General features: G+C 41.6%; 1 protein-coding gene across 1 annotated transcript; it reads left to right on the forward strand.

Moving 5' to 3' along the window:
* Positions 1-4,352: 4,352 nt before the first annotated feature.
* LOC147613375 (pentatricopeptide repeat-containing protein At4g13650-like) lies at positions 4,353-8,191 on the forward strand. Its single transcript, XM_086782710.1, has one exon. It carries the CDS (start codon positions 5,175-5,177, stop codon positions 7,698-7,700), a length of 2,526 nt encoding a protein of 841 aa, XP_086638836.1. The 5' UTR covers positions 4,353-5,174; the 3' UTR covers positions 7,701-8,191.
* The last annotated feature ends 2,981 nt before the right edge of the window (positions 8,192-11,172 follow it).

An 11,172-nucleotide genomic window follows, 5' to 3' on the forward strand; every position in this document is an offset into this window, starting at 1 on the left:
TGGAGATGAACCCCCTTTGAGTGTATAAAACTCCTTTGGGAAGCAAAATGCTGATAAAACACTACTGTCAGCAAAAAACAGTACTCCACCGCCGCCAACAGAAGACAACGAACATGAAGAAACCGAGAAACCGTGCAGGCCAGGAACAAAACACAGGTATAGATGCTCCAAAATCTACAAAACATTGACTGAAAATAGAAATTCAGTGTTCTCCTCAAGTACCAAATTGCCTCCAAAGCCACTATCCAAATAAGAAACCCCCTCTGCAACCAAGTGATCTGTGTACACTAGAGAAGAAAACACATCCAAACAAACCTGAAAATTCAGGCCAAGTAGTGTCCACACCTCCCCTATGAGAAAAACACTGAAGAGAAGGTACCTTCGGGTCCAATAGATGAAGCCCAGAAGAAGGGAGCTACCAGCAAAATCTGTTCAGAAAAAAACCGCAGCAACAAGGGCTGGAATTCTGAAAACGCAAAGGTAAAAGGGGTTGTAGAATGGGTTGAATATAGAAAAACAAAAGAGATATAGTACCACCAAGCCTTAGATCAACAATAGCATCAGAAAACATGTAGGAGAAGAAAACGCACCATGTAGGCTGGCTGACCTACACAGAATATGCAGCCAGCACTACAGGGGGGTAGATGCTGCTGAATACTAAAGGCTTGCTGCAAAATTGTTGTAGACAACCACCTATAGAAAAGCGCAGCACTCTAGGTGCTGTTGCCCTGAAAACAGAGCAAAAAACATGTGAGTCTCAGGGATCAAAACCTGTAAAGGATGACCAATAGCTGCAATGGAGAAGATGCCTAAAAGAGGTAGGCGACCAAAAGCAACTCTGAGAACAAAAATGCAGATCTATCCATCAGCAAAAAAATGCAGCCAGGAGGGAGAGGAGGGAGCATCTAACACAGCCAAGAGGGAGAGGAGGGAGCATCCAATGCAAAAGATCACCGGCGCTCTGATACCATGATAGAATGTGCAGGGGAAGAAGGGAAAGTGGAAACACAGGATAGAGAGTGAGAGAGAGAGATGGAGAGGAAACACAGGTGAGAACCTGCTCTCAATATCATCATCAAAAGGAATACATGTCCCGAGCAAGAGGGGAGAGAACCTCGTATGTGAGGGACTGAGGCAAACAATGCTAAGCAAGCATTGAAGAATGAGGGAGGCAAGCCAGCTATATATATGCCCATATGAAGGCAACCGACTAGGGAAAAAGTCCTCCACGACTAGCAAGTGCATTGTTTTTGGATGTTGTAGACAAATACGGTGTTAAAGCACACTGGTGTGCTTGCTATAACTGCAAAAAGAATATGACCAGGTAATCAAGTATAGTGCCCCTCCTTCCAGATTACATTCGTTGGCTGCTAAAATAGGCAACCAATTACATACCCAATTTCTTAGCATCATAGATGTGTCAATGAGCATCACTTCCACAGTGAATGGCATCGCAAGAGGCATTCTGGAGAGAAGATCTATACTAGACAACCCTCTAATCTATTGGTTGACTGGTTTTGACGAGGCTCGCATATCAAAAGACCTAGCCTTCGGACTAGTTGCAAGCATACTTGTATACGATATATTGAACAATCCTATCATAAAGAAGTACAAGACACTTGCAGAACGTCCTCACACAAGGCTGGGCATATGTGTACTTTTGCCAGAGGTTGTAACCAACATCATCAAACACCACGAGCAAGATGACCCATTTCAGCTAATGACAGAAGCAGACACATAGTGAACTATCATTTGCTGCAAAATTTAGTCGAGCCTTCAAAACGAAGAGCGTTCTGTACATTTGACAAACATGAATTCGCTTCGATACAATTGCATGATGCCGCTACACTAGCGGAGTGCACTGCAACATTTAAATATAATGGCTTGCCTTTACACCCGATCTGATATCACTGTTGAAACTGCCGTTTTCCCTTTTCTTTTCCCCTTCGGACATGGGAACTACAAAGAAGATGTCTGTTCAGTGACTATATAAGAATGAGGATTGGAACACTGTTCTTGGTCTTCACATTATACAAGCCATACCTGCTAATGATGTATCAACTGAAGCAAGCAATATTGATTGCAAACAGTTCAAACAACATGTTGCTACAACGCGACATACAAGAGATTAAATAAGACAACAAGTGATCAAGATGCTATGAGGAACATCGTGCGCTATAACTTACTAACATCTTTGCCAGGTACACCATCTTGGCACTGAAAAAACTTAAAAGACTTGATTGCCATGGTGGACATGTGGGGTCTCCCAGACTTGTCTGTCACGTTCATAGCAAACGAGGTGTCTGAAATTTAAAAGACTTGATTGCCATGCTGGACATGTGGGGTCTCCCAGACTTGTTTGTCACGTTCATAGCAAACGACGTGCCTGAAATGAAGTGGAAAGAGATAACATTAATTGAGAACATAGTTCGTGAATTCAACCCAGTTTTCACTTGGAAAGACTACCCAGTTGAGTGTGCTCTACTATTCCACACACGGCTTCACAACTTTTTGAATGCAAACATTCTTGAAGGAAATAAACTTTTTGGCCACGTAGAACATCACTTGATCAGGTATGAGATACAAAACAGAGGTTCTCTACATGCATATATCATTCTTTGGGTGCATAAAGACGATGTGCAACGAGTCTCAAATGAGATAGCCGCATATATTCGTGCAGCACCAGACTGTGCATCTAATACCTTCATAATGTGTTTGTGCCAACTCGTTCTGTCCAAGCAAATCCACATTTGCAGGGAATCTTACAGGACAAGGGCTCACAGTTCTTCATGCAAATACGGTTTCCCATATGAAATGCATTCGCAGACGGAGCCTACATTGCACACCCACAAACTTTGAAGTGATTGTATTTCCATCCAAGCCATGAACACCGTAACGTGGTGCCACATCACCCAACTGCATTATTGCTATGGGGTGCACACATGAATATACAAAGAGTGACAAACTCTTCTACCTCCCACTATTTGTTGAAGTACGTGATGAAAACCGAGCCATTATGAACATTGAATATTTCAGCAGGATACTACTAGGCTTGGGCTACAAGGCCTCGACAAAGTGAAGTTGAAGCTCATCGGTGCGGCTGCAATCATGTCGAGACCGACATCAGCTACTACAGAAGCAGCCTTGAATTGCCTTTAAATACCAATAATAAAAAAGAGCGACAATGTGTAGTACATAGACTCATCACCACCACCGAAGCTACAACAAAGGTTGATTTCATGGATGCGGACGCGAACAGAATATTGTCATGCATCGTGTCGATCTGTACTATGCACAACCAGCCAGCTTGGTGAACATCACTTTTTGCGACTACCACAAAGCATACAAAATTGACAAAGATAGCTCGACATCGATAGAAAACCTGTTACATGATGTATACAATAATGTTGTAAGAGAATACAAAAGGCTTGTCAGATTCATAGAATATCATCCAAGCCACCAAATAGAAGGTTTCTTCTTCAACATCCTACTCCGAACAACAGCTTTTGGGAATGAATCAGAGCTATTGTCGCCAGAAAACACATCATTATCATACTTTGTGGAATGTCAACTACGTCGTTTTGTATTATCAGAGGAAAATCTTGAAATGTACGTAACGAGGTACACACAACGGAACATGCTACTTTCTAACCAAATGGGCCACATGCTCAATTTGATTCAGTAGAAAGTGACATTGAATCGTGAAAACCCTCTGACAATAGTGATGCTGAGCCGATGATCAACGAGGAACACAATCGGAGCAAAATGTAGCTTATGCTCCATGAGTTCCGCGAAGTCCAAAATGCAGCACTCACATCAGAGCAAGCAACAATCTACATGTAACTAGCGACCACATGCAATGGGCTACACACATCACAGGAACATCGGGCAGTGGAAAGATGTTACAAAAGACTACAAAAAAAGAAAAGCAGCGCATATTAAAAAACCACCGAATAGAATGAAGAAAGATGCTGAAGCCTACAAACCCTTTCACGAGAATTTCACATTCTCAATTTTGCATTCAACTACAAGCTTAGTTATAGCTAGAGTATTAGAGCAACAACAGATAGCATTAGAAAAAACAGTAATAACTGACAAAGGGTATTACAACTTGAAAGGGCATACGACGTATTGCACCAAATTCTATTATTTGAAGCATCATAGAAAAATACAGAATTTAAATTTTTGAATGTAATCAAAACTTTCTTCAACACTTAATGAGTAAGTTCATCTTTGCAACATGATTAATAAACAATAAACGCAAGGTTTGTTTACATCTTTTGCTTTAGATGATATCTTGACATCTAAGAGTTTGTACAACAATTTATCTTTGTATGTTCTGTGTTATTATGAATTCAACTGCATATTTGCCCATAAGGCTATCCAAACATTCTAGTTAGCTTAATCAAGATGCTTCTTGAATTAAGGCCTAAGAAGAACATTGCCACCCCCCACCACCACCAAAACAAGATGCTTCTTGAATTAAGGCCTAAGAACAACCCCACCCCCCACCCCAGTATCAGAGTTTTTAATCGTCTTTCTGATTGGAGCCAAATTTTCAATGTTACGGCACGCCAACATCGGTCGAGGTCAGGTAAGGGTGGCTCACTTGCTTTTCATAGCAGAAGGGTTTTGTATTTATGTCATCTTCCCCGCGAGCAGGCTGTGTGCTGTGGGAAAACCACCAAGTTGAGCACGAGAGTGTGCATGGATATCCCCTTAAATCCTTGGTTTAAGCCCAACCCTGTTGAGTTCATAATCAAAGGTTGTGTGCCTAGGTTATAAACATCAAGGTCGGCTTACACTAATGTCACTTTTTGATGAGGATTATTGATGGCTGTGTGTTACACACATTGGAGTGGACCCCACCAAGGCATATCAAGGTAGTCTTAGACCTATGCCAAGCAATTCCTTACACACCTCCACCAAATGTATGTGTGGCACATCAAGGTAGTCTTACACCTATGCCAAGCGTTTCCTTATACACATCTACTATTGTTCTGTGTCAGTTGGAACAGCATTGATATGCTTCTTTGTTAGAAGATGGGTTTTTTTTGTGCACTTCCCACATCACTTCTGTATGAGGTGTGATGATGAGGAACCTCATAATTCTGTGTTTAGAGCATCAATTTGCAAGGGTTCGTTAAACACATCAAGGGAAAAGGCATATCCCAATGAGGTCACATCAAGGAAGGTGGCTTATGCCACAACAATTGCATGTTGCTTCATTACATACATCCCGAAACATTGTGTGTCATACCAGGTCAGAACAACCAGCATTCCAGTGGGATTTTGCAACATATTCCTCTCTTTTGAAGAGGTGTGATAGTGTAAAGGCTTTACCTGATGGCAAGTGCATTCATGACCAAATTGTTAGAAATGGACTTGATCAATATATACCTCTTAACAACCTCCTCTTGCAAATGTATGGAAAATGTGATGCTTTGGAGATGGTTTCTGGGCTTTTTTCCCAAATGTGTCAAAGGGATCTATTCTCTTGGAATTTCATGATAAGAGCATACACTCGACATGGGCAGTGCAGGGATGCTTTCCTCCTTTTCCAACGAATGCAGGAAGAAGGTCTGATACCAAACAAGAACATTTTTTCTAGTCTTCTGTCTGCATATGTTGGCCAAGCGGCTCTATTTGAGGGCCAGCAAGTGCATGTTAAGATTGCAAGCAGTGGGTGCCAAGATGATGTCTTTGTTGGCACAGCACTGATCAGTATGTATGGAAAATGTGGCCGTGTTGAAGATGCATGCAAAATGTTTGTCCAAATGCCTGAACGAGATATCATCTCTTGGAATACCATGATTGCCATATACAATGAACATGGGCTTACTGAAGATGCATTGGAACTTTACAATATAATGTCATGGGAAGGAAGGATGCCAACCAATGTCACATTCATCAGCATCCTTGATGCATGTAACAGCAAAGAGATCCTAAGTGAAGGCAGGCGGATCCATGTGCGTATTTTGTCTGGTGAGTATAAAGAAGATATTATTGTTGGGACTGCTCTCATGAATATGTATGGAAAATGTGGCATTTTGGAAAATGTTCAAAGGATGTTTGATGGCATTCATGAGAGGGATAGGGTCTTGTGGAATGCCATGGTTGCAGCCCATGTGCAGAATGGGGAGAGTAAGGCTGCCCTTCAGCTCTTTCACAGAATGTGGCATGAAGACATACTTTCGGATGAGTTTACTTTTGCTAGTACTCTTTCTGCTTGCGCCGATGAGGGAGATGTAAGAGAAGGCAAGAGAGTTCATGCTCTTCTATCTGCATGTGGATTCGATTTGGAAACCATGGTGGGAAATGCCCTTGTCAGTATGTATGGAAAATGTGCCAGTCTAGAGGACTCATGGAGGACATTTTGTGAGATACCTTATCGGGATATCGTTTCATGGAATGTTATGATTGTGGCCTATGCCCAGCATGGAAAAGCTAATCATGCTTTTCAAATCTTTGAGCAAATGCAGCAAGAGGGAGTAATACCAAACGATATAACACTTGTCAGTATATTCGAGATGTGTGGTGGCAGCCAGGCAGCCCAAGCACAAGGTGAACGGCTGCATGCTCGTTTTTCTGGTAGTGGATTTGAGTCAGATACTGCTGTAGGAAATGCCCTTGTAAGAATGTACGGAGATTGGGGAAGGCTAAAGGATGCACAAAGGGTACTTGATGAGCTGCCAAAGAGGGACAAGGCCACTTTCATCAACTTCCTTTCTGCATGCACGAGCAAAGCTGCACTCAGGGAAGGCCAGGAGATGCATGCTCTTGTTGTCACTATTGGGATTGAATCTGATCTTGCTGTGAGCACAGCTATTTTAACCATGTATGGTAGGTGTGCGAGCTTAAATGATGCATGGAGTTTGTTTTACAAAATAACAGAGCAAGATGTGGTCTCATGGACTGCCATGATATCAGTATGCACATATAATGGACAAGCCAAGGATGCTCTTCACCTTTTTGAAGAGATGCAGATGGAAGGATTAAAGGCTGACAAGATTACTCTTGTCAATATCCTTGATGCATGTGTCAGCCAGGCAGCCCTAGCTGAGGGCAGGCGCATGCATAGGCACATTGTGGTCAGTGCGTTTGAGTCTGATATTGTTGTGGGAACAGCTCTCTTGAACATGTATGGCAAGTGTGGTATTTTGGAGGATGCTCACAGAGTATTTGACAATCTACTCCAACGCGATGCAATCACATGGACTGTCATTATTGCAACATATGCTCAGCATGGACATGCCAAGGAATCTCTGAGACTTTTTGACAAGATGAGGCAGGCAGGTGTGGCACCTAATGAGGTCACCTTTATCAGTGTTCTGAATGCGTGCAGCCATTCTGGTTTGGTGGATGAGGGTCGCCAGTGGTTCAGATCCATGAAGACAACATATGGCATTACGCCAGGGGTTGATCATTATAACTGCATGATTGACCTACTAGCAAGGGCAGGAATGGTGGAAGAGGCAGAAGCTTTGATTAATGAGATGCCGCTTACTCCCAGTTCAGTAAGTTGGGCAACTTTACTCGGGGCCTGCAGGCACCAATTTGATGCCTGGAGAGGTGAGCGTGTAGCAGAGAATGTGTTTGAACTGGATCCAGTGAATGCATCACCATATGTAATGCTATCGAATATCTACACTGGAGCTGGCAGAGACAATGATGCAGTGATAGCCTGGCAGAGTGATTGATAGATGCAAAGCTGCAGACTCGCACTTGCTGCTTATATTTAGTGAGGAGTTTAAAGCAAGTGTTGTCCACTAAAGGGCACAAGGGTAGAAGCAAGGTCAATCTCCGAGCAACACCTTGCTAGTATGAACATGCTTTATGAAGTTTTTAATTTTACTTTTGGACTGTGAAGTGTTGGTCGACCCAAAAAACGACCAACAATCAGCCAACCAAGTATCCTGTATAAAGAGTGCTTCAGTTCTTATTCAAGCATCTCTCAGGTTGTTGGCAAGAACCCCACATAGAGGTAGCCTGAGGTAGCTCTAAGTAAGAATGTAAGCAGCTGGAGAGCATGATCAAGTTTGCTCTCCAAGCTAGGGATTCAACAAGACATCTTTTGTATGCACAATAAGGCTCACAAGTATAATCCTCCCTCAATAAGAATCTCACCTTGGATTGCAACCTTGAAGGAAAAGTACAATTGGGAATACGAAGAGATAGACATCCACCATTATTGGTAGAGAGTTGAAACCAAGTAGAAGAGATAAGACGTCGGTCATTTGTAGAGAGTTGAAGAGGGTGTTTTTTTTAGCGAGCATTTTTGGTTTTGAGGCGAGTGGTTTCTCTCTCTACTCTTATTGTCTCTGTCTACTCTTTCTCTCACTACTGTCTTGCTCCTCTCTCCCTCATGTGCCTTCTCTTTCTCTCTCTATTGTCGCACTCTTGAAAAAGATAGCGGGCAACGTTGAAACGTTCAATATTGTCCAATATATTCCAAGGCTTCTGAACACCTACGAGATGTTGAGCACTAGACACCACGGATCACTATCATTACAACTCCTTTACAAAGGCACCATATTATGATCTAAAACTTCCATTATATTCCGAATCAAATTTATAAGACTAGAGCATATTATGACAAACACTTACGAGATGTTGAACACATGAAACAATATATGAAAGTATGTGTGTACATAATGTTGTTTACTTTCATGGGTCACTATCATTGCTACTTTTTCACAAAGACGCCATAGAGAGATGCAACTTTCATTATATTTCAAATTAAAATTACAATACTATAGCATATTATGATAAACACCTATGAGATGTTGAACACAAGCATATTATGACAAACACATATGAGATGTTGAACACAAGCAACAATACATAAAAGCATTTTGGACCTCAACTATCTTGGCCTTCTTGATTGTTGCTTCACCTCTAGCATGTTCTTGTTTGCAAGGTCTATCACTTTCTTTGTTATAAGCTTCTTGTAGAGCTCTCGTACTTCAGACGTTGTTGTCAATGCTTTCATAAGGGCATCCAATCTAGGTTCTTTTTCTTTGAGATGCATGAAAGATTGAAGAGCTTTACTCATTAAGATTCTTGCAAATGTCGTAGTATTAGAGGGATTGGTGGATGAACCCATGATAATAGAGTTTATGCCTAGCCTATTACAATATGAAGATAAGAGGGATGGGTAGGGTGAGATGTGTCCCTAGAATAAGAACAATGAAACATGGCAATCTCTACTCTATTTAAAAGGTCTTAGAAATAAAAATAACTATTTTACGCATAGAAATAACTATTTTAAACATAAAAGTAACTATTTTAAGGTCTCACTCAAACTTAAACGGTTACAACAAAAGCTAAAAACAATGCCATAGATATAATATGAGTGTACAAAAGTGTATCACAATAATGTATAAATCAATATATTTCTATCATTACAAGCGATGAAATACATCAATAAGGGCATCGCGGTTGTTGATAGTAGAAGGTAGGTGGCTGCATGTAGGGTGCTCTACCAAATGGTACAGGTGCAGGTGGGAATAGCGGCCTCGTAAGTTTGGGACAAGGTTCCCATAATGAGGGCATCGTAAAAGAACCTGCGAGGCACATCTATGGCAACAAGTCGATAATGGGGGACTCCCTTGGAACACTAGGTGGCCATGACGAGACATTTGACCTTGTTGGACTCATGGGTACTAGGACAGGTGGAGGATATGGGTGAGGAACATGTGGAGACGATGTCCCCACGTCCCTATACTGCTTCTGTCGAGCGTACTCCACTGACGTCACCCTTGAAATAATGTTGATCCAAATCTTCAGGAATGTATAAAAGTGGTCATAGACACGAACTAAGGCACACCTCGTCGCTCTCCACGGTCCCAGTATCGGCAAAGCAATCTAGGACTGCATCCCCTCGATTGGTGAACGTCCTCAGTCACCTACCATAGTAAAATCTTTCATTAGCATATATAAATGGATGACAATATAAAAGACGATGACTATATAACGATTACACTACTTGAAACGAATTGTAATGAAGTGAGTGCTCTAATTACCTTGCGAAAGGCTCGCTACACACTCAACAACATATCGAATGGGATTCCCATTTGCATCCAACATGTATGGTGAGGTTCCCTCTTGGGCTTTAGGCTCTAGGAAGATATTGTCATCCACCTCGAAACTTGGACAATTTGTAGCTACCTCACCTCCCCGCTTGTCATACTTTGGAGATGACTGGACGTACTCTGATTGGGGTGCGTAAAGATGGTGATGACCAAAATAGTGACCTACGTGTATACACTTGTAAGTACATTAGGAAAATCATGGTTGTTCACTTCAATAAAAACTACTCCTTCACTCACCTCTTCTTGTCCATCTTCTGACATGGCATACAAATATCATAGGAAGCGCAAGAACAAAGTCACGTGCAATGTAAAGTTCTTAGTCTCTGCCTCTTGCACAACAATCCCCAAGTGCTCCGCCACATAGAGTACAAATCATAGTGCCATTGGCATGTAGGAGCTTTGCAAGCAAGTACAAAAGTTAACCCACAAGTACCTCCCTAAATACATTCCATTGGGAAACCACAACCTCGGTCTTGGAGAGCACAAGATTTGTCGGTCTTGGAAAATCAACCCACACCAAGCGCAAGTCTCCAAGGCTATCGAATGCATCCATGCTACACAATGTAATAAAGTAGGAACTTTATTCAATAGGGTTAATAATGGGACAAGTCCATGTATAAAAGAGGGGACTTGGACCATGGTTGTAACTTTTGATGATCATTTTTAGAAATGGAAACTCATGTTTCTTGGAGCTCATGGCTTCTTGGCTTGTGGAAGGCTATTTCCATTCTCTTGGTGTGAGAGACTAAACACACTTAGGCATCATGTTTACATGGTGATTACTCATATTTTCATGCATTACATCCCTTCATTCCAATTGGTATCAGAGCTCTTGATTTTGATCATGGGCATGCATGGGTTGTTGGGAAAATTTGCTTGAAAATTTGAGTTTCTTTTAATTTTTTTTTCATTTTCTTGTAATCCTTGAGTGATTCTTGACAAATCTTCTCTAATCTTGCTTAATCTCATGGAGATGGTGAGCATTTTATGGAAATTGCTTGAATTTTGAGTGATTTTGGCCAATTTTGCCATTTTTGGACCAAATTTTGGGCCTCTGGACCAAAAATTTGGGGCAGTC

The sequence above is a fragment of the Cibotium barometz genome, chromosome 44 (assembly GCF_041138505.1).
Source record: "Cibotium barometz isolate CiBa-2024 chromosome 44, ASM4113850v1, whole genome shotgun sequence".
NCBI lineage: Eukaryota > Viridiplantae > Streptophyta > Polypodiopsida > Cyatheales > Cibotiaceae > Cibotium > Cibotium barometz.